Source organism: Capra hircus, chromosome 26, assembly GCF_001704415.2.
Source record: "Capra hircus breed San Clemente chromosome 26, ASM170441v1, whole genome shotgun sequence".
NCBI lineage: Eukaryota > Metazoa > Chordata > Mammalia > Artiodactyla > Bovidae > Capra > Capra hircus.
This window is the reverse complement of record NC_030833.1, coordinates 16,317,331-16,345,232: the sequence shown is the minus strand read 5'-3', so window position 1 is coordinate 16,345,232 and position 27,902 is coordinate 16,317,331. Positions and strand designations below refer to the sequence as shown.

The following is a 27,902-nucleotide window of genomic DNA, read 5'->3' as shown; positions in this document are numbered from 1 at the left end:
TCAGATTCTCCACAAGATTATAAATCTTAATATTTTTCAGTGTACTAATTTTGGGAGCTATTGATTTTTAATATATTTATCAATTTCATTAACTCATTTTTATTATGATCTCCTTTTAATATATTTTGCTTTGTTATGCTTTTTTTTCCATTTTATATTGTTGCTTAATTCATTATTTTTCAGGTTTTATTCATTGAATTTTTAAAAATATATGTCTTTAAAACTGTAACATAAACAATGTAAACATGGCTATAGTTGTATCCTACATGATTTGGTATGTAGTATTTTAATTATTTTTTAGCTCAAAGTGTGTTTAAAATTCCAAGTCATTTGTTCTTTCACTCATGGGTTATTTAGTAGTGCAGTTTAAAAATTTCAAACGTTGGTTTTCTAGTTATTTATGTTTTATTACTAATATCTAGGTAGTTATATTATGATCATGGAACATATCCTATGGAATTCCCCTCAAAATTATGAAATATTTCAGAAATACATATTAGTTGAAAGAATTGTACATTGAATTCTCATAGACATCCTACCTACATTCTACAGTTAATCTTTTGCTTTTTCAGTTACCAGTGTATCTTCATCCATCTGTCAGTTTTGTTGTTGTTGTTGCATTTTAAAGACTGTTGGAAACATCAGTAGACTCTAAAGATAATACCATGTCTGTTATTAACGAGTTCTGTACTTAGATTTTTAATGTAAAAGTTACATATCAGTTCAGTTCAGTTGCTCAGTTGTGTCTGATTCCTTGTGACCCCATGGACTGCAGCACACCTAGCTTCCCTGTCCATCACCAACTCCCAGAGCTTACTCAAACTCATGTCCATCGAGCTGGTGATGCCATCCAACCATCTGATTCTCTGTCATCCCCTTCTCCTCCCGCCTTCAATCTTTCCCAGCATCAGGGTCTTTTCAAATGAGTCAGTTCTTCACATCAGGTGGCCAAAGTATTGGAGTTTCAGCTTCATCATCAGTTTTTCTAATGAATATTCAGGACTGATTTCCTTTAGGATGGACTGGTTGGATCTCCTTGCTATCCAAGGGACTCTCAAGAGTCTTCTCCAATACCACAGTTCAAAAGCATCAATTCTTCGGTGCTCAGCTTTCTTTATAATCCAACTCTCACATCCATACATGACTACTGGCAAAACCATAGCCTTGACTAGGCAGACCTTTGTTGGCAAAGTAATGTCTCTGCTTTTCAATATGCTGTCTAGGTTGGTCATAACTTTTCTTCCAAGAAGAAAGCATCTTTTATTTGCAAAAGTTACATATAGTGAAATGCATAAATTTTGTGCACAATTCACTGAGTTTTGACAAAACATACATCTGTAACCCAAACTTATATCAAGATATAGGACGTTGACTATTACTTGTGAAGGTTCTCTCATGATCCTTTGCAGTTGACACCTGGCCTGCTTCCTGATTTTTTCATCATCAAATAGTTTTGCTTGTTCTGAAATTCTGTATAAATGGAATCAATAAGGCTTCTTTCACTCATCATGCTGCTTTTGAGCATGATGTATTTATTAGTAATAATAAATAAACATGTTGTATTTATTAGTAATTTGTTCCTTTTTATTGTTGAGTGCTTTTCCGATGTATGAATACATGGCATTTTCTTTATTCATTCTCCTACTGATGAATGAAAGTGAAAGTGAAAGTCGCTCAGTTGTGTCCAACTCTTTGTGATCCCATGGACTATACTACTCCAGGCCAGAATACTGGAGTGGGTAGCCTTTCCCTTCTCCAGGGCCAGGGCTATTTCCAGTTTTGGGCTGTTGTGAATACAATTGCAATGCACATAATATACAAATCAACTTGTAGACGTGGTTTTATTTCTCTTGTTTGAATAACTAAGAATGCTGGATCGGGAGGAAAAAATATCTTTAAAATTTTTAAGAAAGTTTCAGAACTTTCTTCCAAAATGGCTTAATGCAGTTGTTTATTAAATTTAATTACTCATGTTTAAATCTTTTAGATCTTTACTGACATTTTAACTGTGCCGTCAGTCACTGGGAAGGGTACATTAAATTTTCCATGATGCTGTTGATTTTGTAGATTTCTCTGTATGATTCTTTCAGTTTTTACTTTACATATTTTGAAGCTTTATGATTGTATATTGATCTTTTAACGTTCTTGATCTTTATCTTAGATCACTACTTAGGAGGCACTGAGAGATTATGTAAAATGTGAGGAAAAGGAGTCAAGGATAGTTCTAAGATGTTTGGCCAAGCACTATACTAAGTTGAGGGAGCCTGAGTAAAGCAGATTTACTTGTCACCAGTACCTATGTATGTGTGTTGCGTGTGTGTGTGTGTGTGTGTGTGTGTGCATAAAAATACTAGTTTTCAGAGAGCAACTTGATGAGCTTTAACAAATTGATATAGTTGTGTAAGTGCCACCTGAATCAAGATATAGAACATTTCCATTACTGCAGAAAGTATGAGTACATGTCCCTGTACAGTCAGTCTCTCATGATTCTTGCTGGCTTATTTGCAGTTATGTGTTTAACCTTATAAGAAACTTCCATACTATTTACCAAAGTGATACTACTATCTGCAACCTACCAGCAAGAGTTCTGGTTACTTCTCATCCCCACCAACACTTGGTAATGTTAGTTTTTTTAATTCTAGCTATTCTGGAATTGTAGGGATATCTTATAGTTTTTTAATTGGCATTTCCCTGATGATTAATGTTACTGAATGTCTTTTTATTTCAATATTTGCCATTTATATATTCCTTGGTAAAATGTCTGTTCATACTTTTTGTCCATTTTAAAAATTGGGTGGTTTGACTCCTTATCATGGAATTTTAGGATATTTAAAAAAAATATGTTATGGACATTAGTCCTTTCTCTAATGTATATTTTGCAGATTCTTTCTTTCAGTTGTGGCATACCTTTTCATTTGTACAGTGCCTTTTAAAAAGCAGAGCTTTTAAATTTGGGTGACATACAGTTTATCAATGTGTTCTACCTAAGAAATCTTTTGTTAAGCCCAAGGTCACGAAAGTTTTTCTTTTCTGTGTTTTACTAGATATTTAATTTTGGCTCTCATCCTCTGATCTGTCTTCTCTTTGAGTTAAATTTTATATGTGGTGTGAAGTAAGGGCTGCGGTTTTTATGGAATATACAATTGTTCTTTGGTTGAAAAGATTTTTCTTTCCCTATTGAATTACCTTGGTAGATATATTGAAGAGTCAATTGACAATATACGTGTGAGTCAACCTTTGGATTCTATTCTGGTTCTTTGATTTATATTATATTTAACATCACAGTCTACTGATTACTGTAGCTTTGAAATCAGGCAGTGTCTGTCTTCCCATCATTTTTTGTTTGTTTTGTTTTAAAAAAAATTGGACTACTCTAGGTCCTTCACATTTCCATTTAAAATTTAGAATCAGTTGGTCACTTTCTTAAGGAAAAGCATGTAGGAATTTTAATTGGAGGTACATTCCATCTATGCTGGGGAAAATTGAGCCTTTAACAATATTGAGTCTTCTAACTTATGGACACTTCAGCATTTGGCACCCTGCAACTTTGCTAAAAACACTTATTATTCCTTGTAGATTTTAGGTAGACATTCTTCCTTGTTTTGTACACAGATGATCATGTATTATGCTCAGGCTAATAACTATTCATCTTCCTTTTCACTCTATATACATCTTATTATTTTCTTTGGACTGCTGGGATCTCTGGTACAATACTGAGTAGAGGTAGTGCTTGCAGACATTTCTGCCTTTTTAAAAATTTTAGTAAAGAAAGCTCCAGTCTTTTAATTACTGTTACTGTATTAGTGATGTGTTTTTTGGGGATGCTTTTATCAGGTAGAGGAAATTCACTTTTTTAAAGTAGATAAATTTAGATTTTTAGTTGGAGTTTCAATATCAAACTCTCACAAATAATAGAATGAATATTCAGAGAAGTAGAAGGATATAGTAGACCTGAAAAGCACTGTGAACCAATTCAACATAGTTAAGATGTATACAGTTTTCACACACCAGTTGGATACAAGTGTGTTCCCATACGCTGTAAAGGAAATTCACTTTTATTCCTGGTTTGCTGAGTCTTTTTCATGAATAATGTTAGATTTTGTCAAATAATTTTCTGTATCTATTGAGAAGATCGTTTGTTTTTTTATTTCTTTATTTCTCTTTTGGATTTCTTAGTGTGGTGAATGACATTGATTTTTAGATGTTAAGCTACTGTTGCATTTTGGATAAACTCTGCTTGGCCACAATGTATCATTCCTTTCATACACTGCTAAAATTGATTTGCAAAAATGTTATTAAGGATTTTTATGTTTATGCTCACAAGAGATCTTGGACTATTGTTTTCTTTTCTTGTAATGTCTTTGCTTTTATAATCTGGGTAACAGTAAAATGATTTGAGAAATGTTTTGTCCTATTCTATTTTCTGTAAGAGTTTGTGTAGAATTGGTATTACTTCTTTCTTAAATGTTTGGTTCACCAGTAAAACTATTTGGCCCAGAAACTTTCTTTGTAGGAAAGATTTTGACTATGGCATTTATTTTCTTTAATAAATGTTAGTGATATTCAAATGATCAATTTCTTTTTGAATGACATTTGGTAGTCTGGGTTCTTAAGAAATTTGTCTGTGTCATTTAAGATGTTAAATTTATTGGCATGAAGCTGTTCATTATATTCCCTATTATTTTTTTTAATACTTGTAAAATCTGTAGTGATATTTCCTCTTATGTCTGATATGAATATCTGTGTCTTATTTTTCTGGTCTGTCTGACTAGAGATTAGTAGGTTAGTCAATCTTATTGACTTTTTCAAATAACCAGCTTTTGTTTCCTGCTTTCTATCATATTGATTAATGCTTTATTTGTTACATTTATTTTCTTCTTTGAGTTTTATTTGCTCTTGTTTTTCTGATTTCTTATGGTGAAAGAACAGATCATTGAATTGAGATTGAGACCTTTCTTCTTTTGAAAAAAGTATTGTTATGAATTTCCAAGTCAGTAGTTCTCAAACTTAATACCTAGGAACAACCTGGCGGGTTGTTAAAATAGATCACTATGCCCTAAACTCTGACATTCTTATTCATTATGTTAGGATTGTTGCCAGGGGATTTGCGTTTTTAAAAAGTTTCCAGGTAATGCCAATTGCTTCAGGGAACCACTGTTGAGAATGACCGCTGTAAGTACTGCTTTAGCTGTATCACATGCGTTTTGAAAGAGGCTGCTTCTTTCTTGTTTCTATTTAGTTCAAAATGTTTTATGCTTTTTTTGTGTGGTTCTTTTCTTTGGCTCCTGGGTTGTTTAGTGGTATTTTGTTTGATTCATATATATATGAAGATTTTTTTGATATCTTTCTTGCCTTTATTTCTGGTTTAATTCTACTATTGACAGAAACTGTATATTTTACAGTTAAATTTTTTCTTGAGTCTTATTTTCTGACCCAGAATATGGTCTACCTTGGTGAATGTTAAATGGGAATTTGAAAAGATAGATCTTCTGCTGTTGTTGGTTGGGGTGTTCTATAAATGCCAGTTATATTATGGTTGATAAAATGATTCCTGTCTTCTGTATCTTTACTGGTATTCTGTGTAGTACTTTCCTTAGTTCTTAAAAGAACAGTGTAGAAATTTCCAGTTATGATTGTGGATATATCTATTTCATTTTTAACTTCTACTGGTTTTTGCTTTACTCGTTTTTTTTAATTTTTTTTAAAAATTACATTATTTATTCATTTATTGATTTATTTTTGGCTGTGCTGGGCCTTCATTGTTGCACCCAGGCTCTCTCTAGTTGTGAAAAGCAGGGACCACTTTTCTAGTTGTGGTGTGCAGGCTTCTCTCTTGTTGTAGTGCATAGGCTTTAGAGCACACAAATTTAGTAGCTGTAGTGCACGGACTTAGCTGATGGAATTAACTTAGGTTATGTAATTCCAGCTGAACTATTTCAAATCCTAAAAGGTGATGCTGTTAAAGTGCTGCATTCCGTATGTCAGCAAATCTGGAAAACTCAGCAGTGGCCACAGGACTGGAAAAGGTCATTTTTCATCCCCATCCCAAGAAAGGGCAATGACAAAGAATATTCAAACTACCACTCAGTTGGATTCATTTTACATGCCAGCAAGGTAATGTTCAAAATCCTTTAAGCTAGGCTTCAGCAGTTTGTGAACCGAGACCTTCCAGATGTTCAAGCTGGATTTAGAAAAAGCAGAGGAACTAGAGATCAAATTGCAAACATATGTTGATCATAGAAATGACATGTGATCCAACATATGCTGGATCATAGAAAAAGCAAGAGAATTCCACAAAAGCATCTACTTTTGCTTCATTGACTACGCTAAAGCCTTTGGTTGTATGGATCACAACAAACTATGGAAAATTATTAAAGAGATGGGAATACCCAATGACCTTACGTGCCTCCTGAGAAACCCGTATGCAGGACAAGAAGCAGCTGTTAGTACTGGACATGGAACAACAGACTGGTTCCAAACTGGGAAAGGAGTACATCAAAGGAGATATTGTCACCCTGCTTTTTTAACTTATATGCAGAGAATATCACACAAAATGCCAGGCTGGATGAATCCCAAGCTGGAATCAGGGTTGCTGGGAGAAATATCAATAATCTTAGGTATGTAGATGATACCACCCTTATGGCAGAAAACAAAGAGGAACTAAAGAGCTTCTTGACAAAGGTGAAAGTGGAGAGTGAAAAAGCTGGCTTAAAACTCAACTTTCAAAAAATGAAGATCACAGCACCTGGTCCCATCACTTCATAGCAAATAGATGAAAAAGTTAACAGTGACAGATTTTATTTTCTTGGTCTCCACATTCACTGCTGACAGTGACTCAGGCACGAAATTAAAACCTGCTTGCTCCTTGGAAGAAAAGCTATAACAAACCTAGGTAGCGTGTTAAAAAGCAGAGACATCACTTCACCGACTAAGGTCCATATAGTTAAAGCTGTGGTTTTTCCTGTAGTCATGTATGGATGTGAGGGTTGGCCCATAAAGAAGGCTGAGCCCTGAAGAATTGATGCTTTTGAATCGTGGTGCAGAATAAGACTTTTGGGAACCCCTTGGGCAGCAAGGAAATTAAACCAGTCAATCCTAAAGGAAATCAGTCCAGAATATTCTTTGGGAGGACTGATGCTGAAGCTGAAGCTCTGATACTGGAAAAGACCCTCATGCTAGGAATGATTGAGGGCAGGAGGAGAAGCGGGCAACAGAGGATAAGATGGATAGTATCATGACTCAGTGGACATGAGTTTGAGCAAACTCAAGGAGATGGTGAAGGATAGGGAAACCTGACCTGCTGCAGTTCATGGGGTCACAGAATCGACAAGGACTTGGTGCTTGAACAACAAGGCTACTTCCTTCTGTCCTTCATAGTTTCTTAGGATAAAGTCTGTGTCATTTGAGCTGTTTTTCCCCTATAGGTTTTTTTTTTATTTTTTTAAATTTTTCTGTAGCTGCTTCTGAAATGTCTGTGCTTTTAGTTTTCAGCAGTTGCATTGTGGTATAGATTTCACGAAATTTATCCTGTTTGTAGTTTTCTCAGCTCCTTGAATCTGTAGGACCATTAATTTGCTAACTATACTCTAAAATTTTGTTTTTATAAAGGTTACTCTAGGGTTTGTAATATGTATATTAGCTTATCAGATTCTGCTTTGAAGGCAATGGCACCCCACTCCAGGACTCTTGCCTAGAAAATCCCATGGACGGAGAAGCCTGGTAAGCTGCAGTCCATGGGGTTGCTAAGAGTTGGACAGGACTGAGCGACTTCAGTTTCACTTTTCACTTTCATGTATCGGAGAAGGAAATGGCAACCCAGTCCAGTGTTCTTGCCTGGAGAATCCCAGGGATGGGGGAGCCTGGTGGGCTGCCGTTTATGGGGTCGCACAGAGTCGGACACGACTGAAGTGACTTAGCAGTGGCAGCTACCACTTTACATATAGTGTCAGAAACTCAGAATTGTATCCCTGCATTTCCCTCTTTTTCCCTTTGTGCTTATATCATATCTTGTATGCTATGAAGAGCATAATACATTGTTACAGTTTTTAGTTTGGACAGTTAATCATCATTTACTGGGAGGGAAAATGAGAAATGACACCTTGAATATTTACTCATTTATCAACCATGTCTTATGGTTGATCATTCATCTATAGAAATCATTCATCATTCATCTATAGAAATCCAAATTCTGTCTAGTTTTAAGTGTAATTTTTATTCAGTTTAAAGAGCTTTTGGGGTTATTTTTTATAGGGCAAGTCTTCAATGATATATCCTCTCTTCTTTTTTTTCCTTTGTCAAAAAAAGATTTTACTTACTTTCACTTTTGGAAAATATTTTATGGGATATAGATTTCTACTTTGATGGTCACTTTTTAGTATAGAGTGCTGGGTGAATGGTTGTCCCCCCTTCTCATTAATTTAAAAGTGTAACTTCCTTGTCTTCCCCCTTCCTTCGTTTCTGTTGAGAGTCAGCTGGCATTCTTATTTTTGCTCTTCTGCTTGTTCATCCTTATCACTTCATGCTATTCCTTGGCATGGGTTTATTTCTTTATTTTGCCCTGTTTTATATCATTGATCTTCTTGGTTTTTTGCATCTGTAAAGACGTCATTATTTCTGTCTGCCACTGACATACTTCTGAAACTCTTATCATATTAGATTAGGCTACTTGATATGGTTATACAGGTCCCTGATATCCTGTTAATTGTTTTTCATTGTTTTTGTTTGTTTGTGTGCTTCATTTTGAATAGTTTCTATTTTTGTGCTTTAAATTAATTGTTCTTTTTTCCCATAGTGTTTACTCTTGTGGTAATTCTATTCAGTGTATTTTTCATTTCCAGGGATTCTTTTTGAGCCTTTTGTTAAATCTCATGTTCATATTTTTTCTAACACTATTGAACATATTTGAGTGGATTTACAGTAGCTTTTGAAGCATTCTCTTCTTTTAATTCTATCTTTTTTGTGCCTGTGTCGCTATTGATTGGTTTTTCTTCTTGTTATGGATTGTATTTTCTTTGGCCTCTATACTTGTTAATTTTTTAATGCATTTTGAATATTGTATGTTTTTGTTCTGTTGGCTATTGGGGATTTTGCTCTATTCCTTTAAAGAATGCTGGACTTTGTACTAGCATGGGGTTAAGCTTCAAGTGTAAATATTTTGGGAGACTGCTGAGATCTGTTAAGTGGATCCAGAGTAACTTTTAGTTGATGGCTAATGTAACCTAGTATTTCATTCCTTTACATCCAGTATTGCATTTCCTATTCAGGACTCTACCTAATGCCTCCTATAGTATGAGGTCTTTCTTCTGTGGCTGCTGGGAGCTCAGATTGTTCCCAGCCCTGTGTGAGATCCAGGAATTGTTCAGTCTACTAGTTTCTGGTGGTTCTTTCCATGGGTTTAAGTAGTTTTCTCTTATGCATGTGCAAATCAGTACTCAGCAAAAACTTGGAACATTCCCGCCGATCTCTTGAGCATCCACTCTGTAGAAACTACATATCTGGTATTATTTCCTATGAATTCTAGCTTGTAGGACTGTTCTTTTCTTTTCTTTTTTTCTTTTTATTTTAATTGGAGGCTAATTACTTTACAATATTGTAGTGGTTTTGCCATACATTGACATGAACCAGCCATGGGTATACATGTGTTCCCCATCCTGAACCCCCCTCCCACCTCCCTCTGTATCCCATCCCTCAGGGTCATCCCAGTGCACCAGCCCTGAGCTCATGCATTGAACCTGGACTGGCGACTTGTTTCACATATGATAATATACATGTTTCAATGCTATTTTCTCAAATCATCCCACCCTCGCCTTCTCCACAGAATCCAAAAGACTGTGCTATACATCTGTGTCTCTTTTGCTATCCTGCATATAAGGTTATCGTTACCATCTTTCTAAATTCCATATATATATGTGTTAGTATACTATATTGGTGTTTTTCTTTCTGACTTACTTCACTCTGTATAATAGGCTCTAGTTTCATCCACCTCATTAGAACTGATTCAAATGTATTCTTTTTTAATGGCTCAGTAGTATTCCATTGTGTATATGTACCACAGCTTTCTTATCCATTCATCTGCTGATGGACATCTAGGTTGCTTCCATGTCCTAGCTATTGTAAACAGTGCTGTGATGAACATTGGGGTACACATGTCTCTTTCAATTCTGGTTTCCTCGGTGTGTATGCTCAGCAGTGGGGTTACTGGGTTATATGGCAGTTCTAGTTCCAGTTTTTTAAGGAATCTCCACACTGTTCTCCACAGTGGGTGTACTAGTTTGCATTCCCACCAACAGTGTAAGAGGGTTCCCTTTTCTCCACACGCTCTTCAGCATTTATTGTTTGTAGACTTTTGGATAGCAGTCATTCTGACTGGCGTGGAATGGTACCTCATGGTGGTTTTGATTTGCATTTCTCTGATAATGAGTGATGTTGAGCATCTTTTCATGTGTTTGTTAGCCATCTGTATGTCTTCTTTGGAGAAATGTCTGTTTAGTTCTTGGGCCTAGTTTTGGACTGGATTGTTTATTTTTCTGGAATTGAGCTGCAAGAGTTGCTTATATATTTTTGAGATTAATTCTTTGTCAGTTGCTTCATTTGCTATTATTTTCTCCCATTCTGAAGGCTATCTTTTCACCTTGCTTATAGTTTCCTTTGTTGTGCAAAAGCTTTTAGGTTTAATTAGGTCCCATTTGTTTATTTTTGCTTTTATTTCCATTACTCTGGGAGGTGGGTCATAGAGGATCCTGCTTTGATTTATGTCCGAGAGTGTTTGCCTATGTTTTCCTCTAGGAGTTTTATAGTTTCTGGTCTTATGTTTAGGTCTTTAATCCATTTTGAGTTTATCTTTGTGTATCGTGTTAGAAAGTGTTCTAGTTTCATTCTTTTAAAAATGGTTGACCAGTTTTCCCAGCACCACTTGTTAGAGAGATTGTCTTTTCTCCATTGTATATTCTTGCCTTCTTTGTCAAAGACAAGGTAGGGGACTGTTCTTTGAAATGCTGATCTTTGTTTTCTCAAGCTGGTAGGATCACCAGAATCTATTTGCAGTCAAATCCCCCTTCTTGCTCAGTGGTGCGAAATTTCCCCTCAGCATATGTTTCAGCGATCACAGGGCTCACCTTGTTTCTCTTTTCTTTAAAATGATAATTCTGTGCTGCTTGTTATCCAGTATCTTTTTTAATATTTTCTTCTGCTTTTTAAGTTGTTTATGGCAGGCTGTTAAATGCTATCTAAATATTTCCATCATAACCTGATAAAGAACTCCTGGTATATATAAGTCATTTTTGCTTTTTACTTTTTCAAAATTATTCTGTTGCTTCATGTATTTGTGTATTTATTGTCTCTCTCTTTTTAATGAATCAGTGTTTCATTTTTAATAAATTGGGAGTGTGATAGAGCACATTACAGAATTAAAAACAAAATTCATTCATATACAAATAACGTATCAATCATAAGCAAATACTTTTTCTGAAATGACGTATTTTGTTACTTTAAATGTTTATTGAGACAAAAATGAATCTTTTACTATGTGCACATTTCCAAATGCAAAAATAATAATAAAATGAGAATGTAATCATAATTAATTTTACATTTCAAGTTAATCACCTATATCTGAGCAAAATTATTTTCTTAATTTTTCATCTGAAACTACCATATCACCATTTCTTATTTGAACTGCTGGTGACTAAACCTGCAGAGATTCTGCAGGGGTATTTAGAAACTCACTTTGGTGTCAGACCTCTGTCATAGCTCTTACACTTTTAGTTTTTTAAAATATGTAATGAGTAGTTGAGTGCAATAGTGTATTTCATGATGAACTTTCCATTGCTAGTAGGGTGATATATTTTTTTCCATTTAAATTTTAATTTGCGAAAGTTGTAAATTCACATACACTTGTAAAAAGAAACAGAGTGATCCTGTATATCCTTTATGCAGTTTTCCTTGGTGGTAAACATCTTGCAAAAATACATTACAGAATCACAACCTGGATATTAACATTGATACGATCTGCTGATATTGTTCCGATTTCTCCAGTGTCATTTAGAAGCTCATTTGCATGTGCATGTATGTAGCGTGTATAGATGTGTGTGTGTATTTAGTTCTGGGCAGTTTTCTTGCATGTTGTCTCATGTATCTACCACTGCAGTGTCTGTCAACACAAGAATCCTTCACATTAGCTTTTTTAGACCACACCTACTTCCCTTCCGGTTCAGTGGTAAAGAAGCCTCTTGCAGCCCAGGAAATGCGGGTTTGATCCCTGACTCCTGGAGAAGGAAATGGCACCCCACTCCAGTATTCTTGTCTGGAAAATCCCATGGACAGAGGAACCTGGCGGGCTACAGTCCTTGGGGTTGCAAAAGAGTGCGATACAACTGAGTGACTAAATATCAACAACGTCATCTCCCTGATACCTTTATTCCTTTCCCATCCCATCCCAACCCTTGACAATTGCTGATCTGTTCTTTGTGTAATCTTACAATTTTAAGAATGTCATAAGTGGATCATTTAATCTAAGGGAACTTTGGTGTGTTAGTGCCTAAGTCTGCTATTTTATTATTTTTGTTTCCTGTTTCTTGTGCCTCTGTTTCTCTTCACTTGTTAGCCATGGGTTAACAAGTTTTAGAATTCAGTCTTGATTTATTTATAGTGTTTGTGAATGGATTTCTCTGTATGCTTTTCTTAGAGATTGCTCTGGGTATTAAAATATATGTAAGTGACTTGTCTGTCTACTAGTATCAACATTTTACCACATCAAGTGAAACGTGGAAACTTTGCTTTCATTTACATCCCTCACTTTCCCCACTTCTAAATATCATTGCCGTGAGCGTCAGATGACGTTATACTTTTTGTTTCCTTCATCAGATATTATTTGTAAGCCTCAAAGTGGAGAGTTTATTGTGTGTAGCCATATATCTGCTTTATTTGTTGTTCTTTCCTGATGTGATCATTTCATTTGTCTGAAGAATTTTCTTAAGCCATTCTTTAAGGGGAGGCCACAGATTTCAAAGTATTTTAGTTTAGTTTTTTTTTTTTTTTTTAACCAAAATTTTGTTTGGACTGTGTCACATGGCACAGATGATCTTAGTTCCCCGACCAGAAATTGAACCCACAGTGCCTGCAGTGGAAACATTGAAGTGCTGAGTCTTAACTACTCAACTGCCGGGAAAGTCTGTATATTTATGTCTTATACACGATTTGGATGTTTTCAGCCACGATTTTGAAAAATAGCTGTTTCAGCTCCGTTCTCTTTTTTCTCTGCTTCTGGGATTCCAGTGGAACAAATGTTGGACCGATTGTTACTGTCCCAAAGGTTTCTTAGACTGTTGATTTTTTTTTTTTAGGTTATTTTCTCTGGTGTTCAGATTGGGTAAATTTAACTGCTGTATCCTCAATTTTACTGATTCTATCTGTCATCTCTACTACTGAGTCTGACCAGTTAACTCCTATTTATTACTGTATTTTCTTTTCTTCCTTTCCTCACTCCTTCCCTCCCTCCCTTCCTTCTTTCCTTCCTTTGTCTCCTCACCCTTTTTCTCTTTTTTTTTGCTGAGATTTGTTGTTTCAAGAGAACTTGTAGTTGCTTGCTGTATCATGGCTGCTTTAAAATTCTTGTTAGGTAATTTCAACATCTCAGAGTTAGTGTCACTTGACTAATCTGGTTCCCAACATGACAAGTGATTTTTGTTTGTTTGTTTGTTAGTATCTTGGACATTTTGGCTTTTATATTGGGAGTCTTTGAGTCTTGCTTAAATCTTATATTTTAGCAGGTTAGCACTCTGTTTAGGTTTAGCATTAAGATCTTGTCGTGGGATCTTCTTTTGCAATCTCAGGCCTTTAGGGAAAGTGGAACTCTTCCCCTGTCTGCTCATTGTAAGCAATGTTTGGTGAATCCCTCTTGCTGGTGCTCCTAGTGTCACCCGGGATTATCCCTGGGGGTTCCTCTTCAATTTGCAGAAGGAATAAGCCTGCCTGAGTTGCTTTTTTTTTTTTTTTTAGTTTTTTATTTTTTAAATTTTAAAATCTTTAATTCTTACATGCGTTCCCAAACATGAACCCCCCTCCCACTTCCCTCCCCGTAACATCTCTGTGGGTCATCCCCATGAGTTGCTTTTTATTGCTGGGTTATGGGTTGAGAAATGCTGGGCTGACTGGCCTTCTTCTGTTGGGTTGGAGGCAATGAGATATCCGTCCTATAGTCTTGCAGGTCCTAAGACTCAGCGTTCCTCCTTACACCTTTCATATTTCTCCCGTGGTTGTCTTTGGGACTGTTTACTGGGTTTGTTAGTGGGAAGGAGAGGGAGAAATTAGTCTACACCAACTTTTAAACATTTGATGTGTTAATTTTTCAAACTCTAAATTTCCTTAGTTGTAAAGAAAGGATAGCAATAGTAAACTTTCAAAGCTTTAATATTATCAAATGAACTAGTGAGATACTCCCTGAGACATAATATATACTCTATAGATAATGATGCTATAGCTGATTGCCAGGTTGCTTATTGCATCATTATTTTTAAGAACAAATGGAAACACTAATGAGTCACTATGTAGGATTATTTAAATAAGTTATCATCGATACAATAGACTTTAGCTAATGAAAGTGAAAGTAATAAATGGGATGTGAAAAGATGCCCCAGATGTTTTGTTAAGTGAAAATATAGTTGTAAAATCACATGATTTTTTGGTATAAATATTTATAGGTATCTATGTACATGTAAGTCACATATATGTGTCTTGTCTATTGTAATAAAATATTCAGAACTGTAGTTTCAAAATATTCTGAACCTAACAATTTGTGAAAAATACCTCTGGATAGTGGGCTAGAGGAGAAGGTAACATTCACTGTTGCATTATATACCTCTTTATTGCCACAATATTTTTTGATAAGAAGTAGTTTTATCTTTTATTAAAAAGAGAATGAATAAAAACATGAAAACCTTCAATCTGGTGCTACACACACACACACACACACACACACACACACACACACATATATAGCTTTAATAAGTAGTTGAAGAATATTAAAAGAATGCCCATTAGTTACAAGAATACTCTGAAATTTCTTTAAATATATCTAGTTTTCTCTGAGTAAAATTGGCTTTAACAAATCCTTCTGATACTTCTTTTATGACTTTTTATGATTGATGAAGTATATTCTTTACTACCTTAAAATTGTGTGAATGTGAAGAGTTTTTAAGCATCACTTTTGTTTTCTGTTACTTGCTTTGAGTATTTCAATGAGCTGTCTAGAATGCCAAAGTTTAGGTGACAAAGTTAGAGGGAAGATGCAAGTGTGATATGCATGGATATTTAAAAACTAATAACAGATTTCCGTATGGTTGCTCTTTATAATCTAAATTCCTTTAAGGTCAAAAGATATGTATTTTTTCATTTGCATATTCTTAAAAGCATGCCTTGCATATGATTAGAATTTGTTTCTATTTGCTATAGAAATGAGAGTTCCTCCTAGATGTGTCAGGTAGAATGGGACTTAAAATAGGGAGTTAATTACAGTAGTACTAGAGACACCAAAATGAGGGAATGAGTCAGAAATCTGGAGCTGCTGCATACCCAGGCTGGAACTTAGGACCACGTTTGTAATTGAGCTGCTTACTGTAGATGCCACTGCTGCCATTGAGCAAGGGCTGCGCCTGCTTCTGCTGCTGTAAAACCACCACTGCCATTGCCCAGTAGTCACCTACCTGTTCCTATTGCTGGAGAAGAAAGGAAATAGAGTGTCTTTCTTCCATTTGCCTTCTGTTCTCTCCCAAGTACTTTCATTACTGGAAACTGATGGTAACACAGCTGTCGAATGAAGTCTTGGAAATTTAATTTTTAGGTTTTTATCAGTAATACGAAGGACTCTTAGAAGGGATAGTGAAACTCATAACCAAGAGATAAAAGACTAGCACAGTGCTAAAAATTGTTAAGACAAGAGTATTATCTTTTTAGTCTTTGTAATGTCAGTGACTACCTCAGTTCAGTTCAGTTCAGTTGCTCAGTCGTGTCCAACTTTTTGCGACCCTATGAATTGCAGCATGCCAGGCCTCCCTGCCCATCACCAACTTCCGGAGTTCACTCAGACTCACATCCATCGAGTCAGTGATGCCATCCAGCCATCTCATTCTCTGTCGTCCCCTTCTCCTCCTGCCCCCAATCCCTTCCAGCATCAGAGTCTTTTCCAATGAGTCATCTCTTTGCATGAGGTGGCCAAAGTACTGGAGTTTCAGCTTTAGCATCATCCCTTCCAAAGAAATCCCAGGGCTGATCTCCTTCAGAATGGGCTTGTTGGATCTCCTTGCTGTCCAAGGAACTCTCAAGAGTCTTCTCCAACACCACAGTTCAAAAGCATCAATTCTTCGGCGCTCAGCCTTCTTCACAGTCCGACTCTCACATCCATTATTGACTACTGTAAAAACCATAGCCTTGACTAGACGGACCTTAGTCAGCAAAGTAATGTCTCTGCTTTTCAATATGCTATCTAGGTTGGCCATAACTTTTCTTCCAAGGAGTAAGCGTCTTTTAATTTCATGGTTGCAGTCACCATCTGCAGTGATTTTGGAGCCCCAAAAAATGAAGTCTGACACTGTTACCACTGTTTCCCCATCTATTTCCCATGAAGTGATGGGACCGGATGCCATGATCTTCGTTTTCTGAATGTTGAGCTTTAAGCCAACTTTTTCACTCTCCTCTTTCACTTTCATCAAGAGGCTTTTTAGTTCCTCTTCACTTTCTGCCTTAAGGGTGGTGTCATCTGCATATCTTAGGTTATTGATATTTCTCCCGGCAATCTTGATTCCAGCTTGTGTTTCTTCCAGTCCAGCGTTTCTTATGATGTACTCTGCATAGAAGTTAAATAAGCAGGGTGACAATATACAGCCTTGACGTACTCCTTTTCCTATTTGGAACCAGTCTGTTGTTCCATGTCCAGTTCTAACTGCTGCTTCTTGACCTGCATACAATTTCTCAAGAGGCAGGTCAGGTGCTCTGGTATTCCCATCTCTTTCAGAATTTTCCACAGTTTATTGTGATCCACACAAAGGCTTTGGCATAGTCAATAAAGCAGAAGTAGATGTTTTTCTGAAACTCTCTTGCTTTTTGGATAATCCATTGGATGTTGGCAATTTGATCTCTGGTTCCTCTGCCTTTTCTAAAACCATCTGAACATCTGGAAGTTCACGGTTCACGTATTGACGAAGCCTGGCTTGGAATACCTCAGCCTGTAACATAATAACCTCTCATAAACTTTTATTGAATCTTTCTTTTTTCAGGGCTATTTACAGATACAGAAATATATGTGAGAATAAGGTTTAGTTTTTTCTTGCGCATACAAAAAATTAGATATTTTCAATATTTCAAAGTTTAATTAAAATCTACAAAGAGACCAGTTTTACTCACCTTTGGTCTTTAACACCCAACATAGTAACTAGCACATATTTAATACTTTTTAAAACAATTAAATTATTATTAGATATACTTTACTCATAAAATGTGGTATTAGAATGAACTTGTTGGTAGTTTGGTGGTATATTAGTTTTTTAAAAATGCTATTTAAGTTCACATTTTATTTTCTTTCTCTTATAGCATCAAACACTTGGCTTGTTCCGGAAACTAAAGGAGCTATTGTTCAAGGGGGATATGGCCATACCAGTGTGTATGATGAAATAACAAAGTCCATTTATGTTCATGGAGGCTATAAAGCATTGCCAGGCAACAAATATGGATTGGTAGATGACCTTTATAAGTATGAAGTTAACCCAAAGACTTGGTGAGTAGATTGGGCTTTAGTATGATGGGAAAATTGGGCACTGTTCTATTTTATATTTGTATAATAGCGGTGTGTATTAGATATTTTCAAGGAGGTATTCTTGACTTTTTTTCATCTTTATTTCGACTAATGATAGTCCTATTATGTAGCAGAGGCACTACATAATACATTTTCTGTGTAGCCATCTTTACTGTAAATGATTGACTTTACAGTGTTTTCCAGTCCTGTGGCTAGTCTTGTTCTGTATCACTCATAAGTGCTGATACTATGTGCAGTTCAGAAGAGCAGTTTTCTTACCAATATATCTTTGAGTTTTGACATTATCTGTACTGGGATTTGTTCTTCTTTACACTCATATTTTATTGTCAGTTGTAAATTTTGAAAGCATTTCTTCAGTTTCATCATCTAATTTTCTGTGAAATATAAAGCTGTGACATTTAGGTAAATTTTCTTTTATTGTTGTTATAAATAATACTACAATGTACATCTTGAACCAGTCATTTTACATAAGCAAGCGTTTCTCTAGGGTGCATCTCTAGAAGTGAAATTGCTGTATCTGAGGATATTCACATCCTCAACTTTAAGACACATTTAGCAAGCCTAATTGCTTTTCGAGTCACTGTGATAACATACCACTTCCTCCAGCAGGGTATGAGTGTTCTTGTTTCTTCATAGTCCCGCCAATACTTGATAATTATGAGAATATTTTCCTTTCGCCAGTGCAATGGATGTGAATGGTATCCGACTGGTATTTTAATGTGGTATCCTGATTGATATAGTGAATCAGCATATTTTTATGTGTTCATTTGCACTTGTGTTTTCTGTTTAGTGAATTGCTTATTCACAGCCATAATTTTTTCTTTGTGTTTTAAATATTAATTTTTCATTTATTGATTTTCTGTGTATATGAGTTTGATTGACCAATATGCTATTTTTTATGTAAAGTTTTTATTATATTTGGAAAAATTTCAGCAATTATTTCTTTTAAAAAGTTTTTGTTGAAAATAATTGATTTACAGTGGTGTGTTAGTTTTAAGTGTACAGCACAGTGAAGCATATATTCACTCCTTTTTTAGATTCTTTTTGTTGTACTCATTTTCTTTTCTAAGATCTGGAAAGTGACCAGTTTTTTGTTCTAGGATACTAAACATTCTTTTAAACTTACATGAAATTAACTATACGTTTAAATGAAATAGTTTTACACTGAATTGTGATTTGTTCTATCCCCATTCACTTTTACACATATATTCTAATTTTTACTTTACTTGAAAAAAAAGAAAGACAGAATTAAAGAAAATGAAGACTCTTCCTTTGAGTAGCTTTGCTAATTAAAATTTTTTTTTTAGTTTAAATAAAATGCAATATTATATTTTAGTAGATAGGCTACTTTGCTGAACTTTTAGAAAATGTGTATTTGGAGAAATTATTTTTCAGTGGTGAAGTTGATTATTCTGTGCTATAATTTCCACTTAGAAAAATTAGAAATTACCTCTTTTTAAGGCATAAGAGAACTATAAAGACGGTAAGAATATGTTGGTCAAGATTTAGGAGAGGTAAATGACAAAGGAGGTATGACTGGCATTTTGTACAACTATTGTTCTTGAGACAATTGTGAATCCTGAAAACTTCCTGAGAAACTGAGCAGAACTTTTGTTAATCAATATGGAGGACCAAATTGTATTTCTAGGTGTGCCAAGGAAGAGAGGTTTTTATTACGCACTTAATGATGTAGTCTGGTCCCTGAAGTTCTAAACTTGGATGTTCTCATGGACAACAAATAAGAGTGTGAAAAGATAATAAATCCACATTTTAATATTCAAAAAAAAAAAAAGAGTTTAGAAAGATAAGCTTCTCTTTGAAACATCATGCTCTTTGATTGGATTATGGTGAACTTCCCATGGCCTAAATTGGTGACAGAGCAAAAGAAAATCCTCTCTTGAGTAAAATAGTATCATACAGAGGCTCAAATTAGTTCATGTACAATATATGTTGCAAAACAAAAAATAGCATTGGAGAAGGAAGTGGCAACCCACTCCAGTGTTCTTGCCTGGAGAATCCCAGGGACGGGGGAGCCTGGTGGGCTGCCATCTCTGGGTCACACAGAGTCGGACACGACTGAAGTGACTTAGCAGCAGCAGCAGAAAAAGAAAAGCCATGAAAAAAACCCCAGCCATTTGAAATATACCAATAGGATAATGGTGGTTTCATAAAGAAACTATAAAATAATTAGGATTTTATGATCGAGGAATTAAAGGTAGGAAAATATTGACAGACAACTGGAAACTTATACTAACTTGATTACTAAATAATCAAGTAGAAGTTATAGAATTGGAAAATTGATTATTTACAAATTCTTTGGATATGTTTAACAGCAAATTAGACATAGCTGAGGGGGAGATTAGTGAAATAGAAGATAGGTCATATTGAAATAAAGAAAGACAAAGAATGAAAAATAAATGAGGGAAAGAAATATGAAGAACATGGGGAAATATTGTAACATGCATGTGATTGAAGTCCAGAAGAGGATTGATAAAATAATGTAGAGCAGTATTTGAAGTCTCAAAGGCCTGAGAATTTCAAAAGTGACAAAAGATGTCCACCTACAAATTGAGGAAATTTTATGAGTATGAAGGGGTGAGTACAAAGAAACATATACTTAGAAATATCATTGTAAAACTGTTGAAAACCCAAATGGAATGAGAAAAGCCACCAGAGGGGGAAAAGACATATTCTCTTTAAAGGAGCAACACTAAGACTGACAAATGATATTTTTTAATTGGAAAAATGGAATCTAGAAGGCATGGTGTCTTCAAATGGCTGAAGGAAGATAATCATCTGTGCAAAATGACCCAGGGAAAAACCCTGAAAAAATGAAAGCAAAGAATAGACTTTTCAGAGAAACAAGAATTGAATTTGACAATAGCAGATTTGTACTACAGAAAATACTGAATAAATAAAGAAAATTCTATTGAAGTAGAAGAAAAATAATCCTGGATACTGGAGGGAATAGAGAAATGGAAAGGGTAAATCTAAGTGATTATTTATTGTAAAATAGTATAATGGTAATTATAAAAAAGCGCTCTATGTCTAACAAGTGAATACAGGGAAAAATGAGAAGACTACTTAATGCATTTGGAAGAAAACAAGAAAGAAAGAAAGGGAGCAAAGTAAAATTGGGACAAATATAAAGGAAGATGGTTTAATGGTAATTGCTTCTCTGGTGGTTCAGAGGCTCGGGTTTGATCCCCTGGAGAAGGAAATGGCAACCCACTCTAGTACTCTTGCTTGGAAAATTCAATGGACAGAGGAGCCTGGTAGGCTACAGTCCAATGGGATTGCAAAGAGTTGGACACGACTGAGCGACTTCACTCTCACTTTCATAATGGTAATAGAGGCTTAAATATATCAAAATTTAAACGTTTGTTAATAGCAGCACATAACTCAGGAAGAAGGGTAAATGATGTTTAGTGTTTCTAAGGTCTTTGTATTATATGGGAATTAATTAGAAAACTAATTTAAAGTGGACATAATTAGTTAAGGATTTATATTGTAATCATTAGGTAACAAAAAAGCATTCTATGTCCAGCAAGTGAATACAGGGAAGAATGAGAAGACTACTTAATGCATTTGGAAGAAAACAAGAAAAGATTGGAAAGGGAACAAAGTAAAATTGGGACAAATATAAAGGAAGATGGTTTAATTAACTCCAAGTAAGTCATAATTACACTAAAAGAAGTAAATATTCCAGTTACACTAAATGTAAGAGACTAAATATTCCAGTAAAAGCTAAAGATTTTTACACTGGTGTAAAAATTAAAGCCTAGCCATATGCTGCTTAGAAAATATACAAAAACTATAAAGATATTTAGAGCAATTGAAAGTAAAGGGTGGAAGAAAGGTACATATTATGCAATCACGAAACAAAAGAATATTGGTATAATTGTACTCAGTTCAGTCCAGTCGCTCAGTCGTTTCTGACAATTTGTGACACCATGAACAGCAGCATACCAGGTCTCCCTGTCCATCACCAACTCCTGAAGTCCACCCAGACCCATGTCCATCGAGTCGGTGATGCCATCCAACCATCTCATCCTCTGTTCCCCTTCTCCTCCCGCCCTCAAATCTTTCCCAGCATGAGGGTCTTTTCAAATGAGTCAGCTCTTCACATCAGGTGGCCAAAGTATTGGAGTTTCAGCTTCAACATCCGCCCTTCCAATGAACACCCAGGACTGATCTCCTTTAGGATGGACTGGTTGGATCTCCTTGCAGTCCAAGGGACTCTCAAGAGTCTTTCCCAAAACCACAGTTCAAAAGCATCAATTCTTCAGCGCTCAGCTTTCTTTATAATCCAACTGTCACATCCATACATGACCACTTAAAAAACCATAGCCTTGACTAGAAGGACCTTTGTTGGCAAAGTAATGTCTCTGCTTTTTAACATGCTGTCTAGGTCAGTCATAACTTTCCTTCCAAGAAGTAAGTGTCTTTTAATTTCATGACTGCAATCACCACCTGCAGTGATTTTGAAGCCCTCCAAAATAAAGTCAGCCACTGTTTCCCCATCTATTTCCCAGGAAGTGATGGGACCGGATGCCATGATCTTCGTTTTCTGCATGTTGAGCTTTAAGCCAACATTTTCACTCGCCTCTTTCGCTTTCATCAAGAGGCTTTTTAGTTCTTCTTCACTTTCTGCCATAAAGGTGGTGTCATTTGCATATCTGAGCTTATTGATATTTCTCCCGGCAATCTTGATTCCAGCTTGTGCTTCATCCAGCCCAGCATTTCTCATGATGTACTCTGCATATAAGTTAAATAAGCAGGGTGACAATATACAGTCTTGACGTACTCCTTTTCCTATTTGGAACCAGTCTATTGTTCCATGTCCAGTTCTAACTGTTGCTTCCTGCTCTGCGTACAGATTTCTCAAGAGGCGGTCAGGTGGTCTGGTATGCCCATCTCTTTCAGAATTTTCCACTATCAGACCATTAAGAATTTAAGTCAGGCATATGCCTGGAAAATATAATAGTTCTGAATTTAAATGTACCTTATAACTCTATGTTAAGTAAAGCAAAACTGACAGAAAATGGGACAAATCATAGTATTATTTTTTAAACCCAGTTATTTTGGTGACTGATAGTACATGAAGATTAAAAACCAGTAAAGATAGAAAAGATTTGAAAAGCTCAATTTTGGAGTTATAATTTTGGAGTTTTTTGGTATATGAGTGCATGTTATCTTATGACTGCAGAATATATGTTGTTCTCAAGTACTCAGGGAGCATTTTTCTAAAATTTACCATATACTGGGTTTTAATGCAAGTCTAAAGAAATTTAAAAAGAGTAAAATCATGCGAAGTAATTAACCACAGTGAAATAAATAAAAAGTAACTAGGAAAGGGTGTCTGTAATTAATAAACTCCTTAAAATTGGTTAACTAAATTATGCAGAAAATTAGAACAATTTTGTACTGAATAATAGCACAAGGTGATTATGATGCTGCCAAATAAAGACATTTATAACTTTAAATGCATTTATTAGAAAATATTTTTAAAAACCTGAACATCAGTGGTCTAAGCTTAACCCATGAACAGCCATGAAATTAAAAGACGCTTACTCCTTGGAAGAAAAGTTATGACCAACCTAGATAGCATATTCAAAAGCAGAGACATTACTTTGCCAACAAAGGTCTGTCTAGTCAAGGCTATGGTTTTTCCAGTGGTCATGTATGGATGTGAGTGTTGGACTGGGAAAAAAGGTGAGCGCCGAAGAATTGATGCTTTTGAACTGTGGTGTTGGAGAAAACTATTGAGAGTCCCTTGGACTGCAAGGAAATCCAACCAGTCCATTCTGAAGGAGATCAGCCCTGGGATTTCTTTGGAAGGAATGATGCTAAAGCTGAAATCCAGTACTTTGGACACCTCATGCGAAGAGTTGACTCATTGGAAAAGACTCTGATGCTGGGAGGGATTGAGGGCAGGAGGAGAAGGGGATGACCCAGGATAAGATGGCTGGATGGCATTACTGACTCGATGGACGAGTCTGAGTGAACCCTGGGAGTTGGTGATGGACAGGGAGGCCTGGTGTGCTGCGATTCATGGGGTTGCAAAGAGTCGGACACGACTGAGCGACTGAACTGAACTGAACTGAGCCGAAGCTTAACCTTAAGAAGTCAGAAAATAAGCAACAGGTTAATCTCAAAGAAAGAATAGAATAAATAAAGGTAGAGTAAGACAATAGGAGATAGAGCACAAGTTAGTGTGAAATAGAAAACAAACGTGTAATAGAGATACAGCCACCAAAGATCAGCAGAGTTGGTTGTTTGTGGAGATAGATCCCTACCCAGATTTAGAAATAGAGATCACAGTTGGCCTTCTATATGTGTGGATTCAGCCAATCATGGATTGAAGATATTAAAAAAAAGTTCAAAAAAGCCAACAGAGCTTGACTTTGTCATGCACCAGCAACTACTTGCATAGCATTTACATTGTGTTTACAGCAGTTTACATAGTGTTTATACCGTATTAGGTATTATAAGTAATCTAGAAGTGACCTAGATTATACAGGAGGATGTGTATAGGTTATATGCCATTTTATGTAAGGCTCTTGAACATCTGTGGATTTTGGAATTGGCGAGGCTTCTTGAACCAATTTCCCACAGACACTCAGGGATGACTGTGTACTCAAATAACCAATTTTCAGAATGAAAATGGACATTATGGACATTATAGACATTAAATGATAATAAATGAACATGATAAGCAACTATATGAGAGTAACTTTAAAAAAATTAAATGAGCCATGTCAAGTATCTAGAAAAATGAAACTTACTAGAATTGATGCATGAAGAGACAGAAAATTGGAATAATCTTATAACAAAAAGTAGAGTCTATGCTTGAAATCCTCTTCCGTTAAAGAAACAGATACAAAGCAAGACAAAATAAAACCCCAAACTCTCTAGGCCCAGATAACTTTGTTCATGAATGTGCCCAGATATTTAAGAAGTATGTATTTAAGAAATAACACCAGTCATTCACAAACTTTCAGAGAACAGAAATAATTATTTTGCAGTTTTATGCAGTAGCAAAACCTTGAGACAAAAGTATGAAAAAGATTTTACAGCTAAGGAAATTATAGTGTTATCTTTTTCATTAAAATAGATAGAAAAATCAGGTGAATCCAGCAATTTATGGAAACAATAGTACATTATTTGGGTTCACTTTAAGAATAAAAGATTAAATATAATTTTGTAAAAGAATAATTAACACATTAAAAGAATAAAGAAAGGCATATATTTTTCTCAAACAATACATAGGATGTTTAGATAAAATTTAACTTATATTCATGAAGAACCTCTAATGCAGTAGGAATAGAAGTAAACTATTTATGTAGTAAAAGAAAAAAAGCTTTATTGCAAACATTAGAGTGTATTGTTGAAAAATTTCCCTTTAAAGTTAGGAATGAATAAGAGTGGTTACTATCACTGTTTCTATTCACCATTTTATTGGAATATCCAGACAGTGCAATAATACAATTAAAGTAAAAGGGAATAACAGAATATAAAAGATACATAGGTAATAGTTTGCTTTAAGATCAATATAAGGAAAATATAGTTCTATATATCAAGAACAGTTGGAAAATGAAAATTTAAAATCTATACAAGATCAGGATGTCAAAAACCTGAGAAGTAAATGTCATGACATATATGCAGGATCTTTACATAAAAAACTCAAAAACCTTGTGAGAAATTGAAGGCATAAATAAATGGAAGATACAGGATTGGCCAAAAAGTTCGTTTGGGCTTTTCCATAAGATCCTACTGAAAAACCTCAGCGAACTTTTTGGTCAACCCTATGTGTTATGATAATTAATGGAAATAGTATTGTAGAGATATCTATTCTGTCCTAATTGATCTTTAGATTTAATATAATCCCAAAACACAATTGCAGAAGGTAATACTTTCTTTTAGAAATTGACATGCCTATTTTAAAATTTATATGAAAATTCAAAGGATCAATCATAGCTAAAACTAGCTTTTAGAAGAACAAAGCTGAAAGTCTTCTCTTCTAGATCTCATGAATGTGAAGCTACAGTAATTAAGTATTGCTGCAAAGATAGGGACATAAAGCATTGTAGCAAATAGGAGTTCCCAGATAGACCTACACATTTATGGGAACTTTATAACATGGAGCTTTCCTGATGGCTCAGTAGGTAAAGAATCTTCCTGGAGTGCAGGAGATTCTGGAGGCGTGGGTTCAGTCCCTGGGTCAGGGAGATACCCTGGAGGAGGAAACAATGACCCACTCCAGTATTCTTGCCTGAAAAATCCCATGGACAGAGGGAATTGGAGGGCTACAGTCCAAAGGGTCGTAAAGAGTTGGACACGACTAAGCACCTAACTACAGACACAGAGTATAACACAGTTGGCACTAGACAGTTGTTTTTTCAATAAGTGATTCTGGGTCAATGGTTATACAATTGAAATAAATGAATCTGGGGCCCTGTTTTACATCTCATACACAAAAAATAGTTTCAGATCAATGTAAATCTAGGTGTAGAGTACAAATAATAAATATTGTAGAAGATAACAGATAAATGTCTTTGTTTTTATTGGTAAAGAAAGACTTTAAAAATAGAATTTAAACAGTATTCTCAATAAAGGAAAAATGATAAACTGAACTATATATGTGTAAAAATATCACTAAGAAACTGAAAAGGCAAACTGCAGTGTAGATGCTGGTAGTACATAAAGTCAACAAAGGTCACTTTTCCTGAATATATAGAGAAGTACTACAAGTCAACAAGAAAATGTCAGACAACTCAGTAGAAAATGGGGAAGCGACTTGAACAAAAATATATCCAAATGACCAAAACACATATTAAAAGCTGCTCAGCCTCCATTACCACAAGGTAATTTAAGATAACATTCAGATACCACTACACATCTACCTAAACGGTTAAAATTTATAAGGTTGTTTATCCAAGTGTGTATAAACTGGTAGAAGCATTCTGAAAAACCTGATGACTGTTTCTGCTAAAATTGAATACATTCATACACATATGTAATATATGATCCTATGAAATAGTTTTCTAGCTATATATTCAACTAATGTATTATAAATATACTATATACTATATACAAATATAGTATACAAATATATATAAATATTGTGGGCTTCCCTGGTGGCTCAGAGGGTAAAGAATCCTCCTGCAATGTGGGAGACCTGGGTTTGATCCCTGGGTTGGAAAGATTCCGTTGGAAAAGGGAAATGGCTACCCACTCTCTGGCCTGAGAATTCCATGGACAGAGGAGCCTGGCGGGCTACAGTCCACGGGGTTGCAAACAGCTGGACACAACTAAGTGACCCTCAATTTTTCATAAATACAGTGTATATAAATATAGTATACAAAAGTGAAAGTGAAGTCTCTCAGTACACAGACGCTTTACTGTCTGAGCCACCAGGGAAGTTCTCATAGTATACAAATACACTATATTTCAGACACTCATTATGCAGAGAAATTGTCAAGGATAAACAGCATCAATAGCACGTTCATCAGTATTTTGTAGAATACTGTTAACTAATAACATATTTGTGAAATCATCTTGTATCACTTTTCCAAAACCTCTGAAAGTTACATTTTTAGAGAAGTCCAAAATCTTGATAGTTCAATAAAGTAGCTTTGAATTGTTCAGTCGCTCAGTTGTGTCTGACTCTTTGTGACCCTATTGACTGGAGCCTGCCAAGCTTCCCTGTCCATCACTGTCTCCTAGAGTTTTCTCAAACTCATGTCCATTGAGTTAGCTTTGAATACTTTAATGTAAAAATAACTCTCATTATATCAAATTTAAGAAGCTATAAAAAATCATTTCATGTAACCAGATTAATATCATTATGAAAACATATTTCAAGTATATGTGATTTCAGAGATTTTTTTTGAGATTTTAATATAGTACCACAGAAGCATTATCTAAAACATCCTGTATTTGTAGAAATTCTCATTTCTCAAAAATGATTCCTTTTGTATTTTAAGATGTTTTATTCATTGGTATTATCCTTTGCTAAGAGTCTTTAAATTTGCTGTAATGATTTTTGGTACCAGGGCCATTAGGGTCTCCATTTCTTAGCCTCATTAAATGAGGTGTC

General features: G+C 35.3%; 1 protein-coding gene across 1 annotated transcript in view; it reads left to right on the top strand.

Moving 5' to 3' along the window:
• Positions 1–27,902, top strand: part of ATRNL1 (attractin like 1) — an 808,908-nt gene that overhangs the window by 96,281 nt on the left and 684,725 nt on the right. The window contains exon 9 of the mRNA XM_018041487.1: positions 17,578–17,761. Coding sequence (XP_017896976.1) covers positions 17,578–17,761 — 184 coding nt within the window. The remainder of the gene's footprint in view (positions 1–17,577; positions 17,762–27,902) is intronic.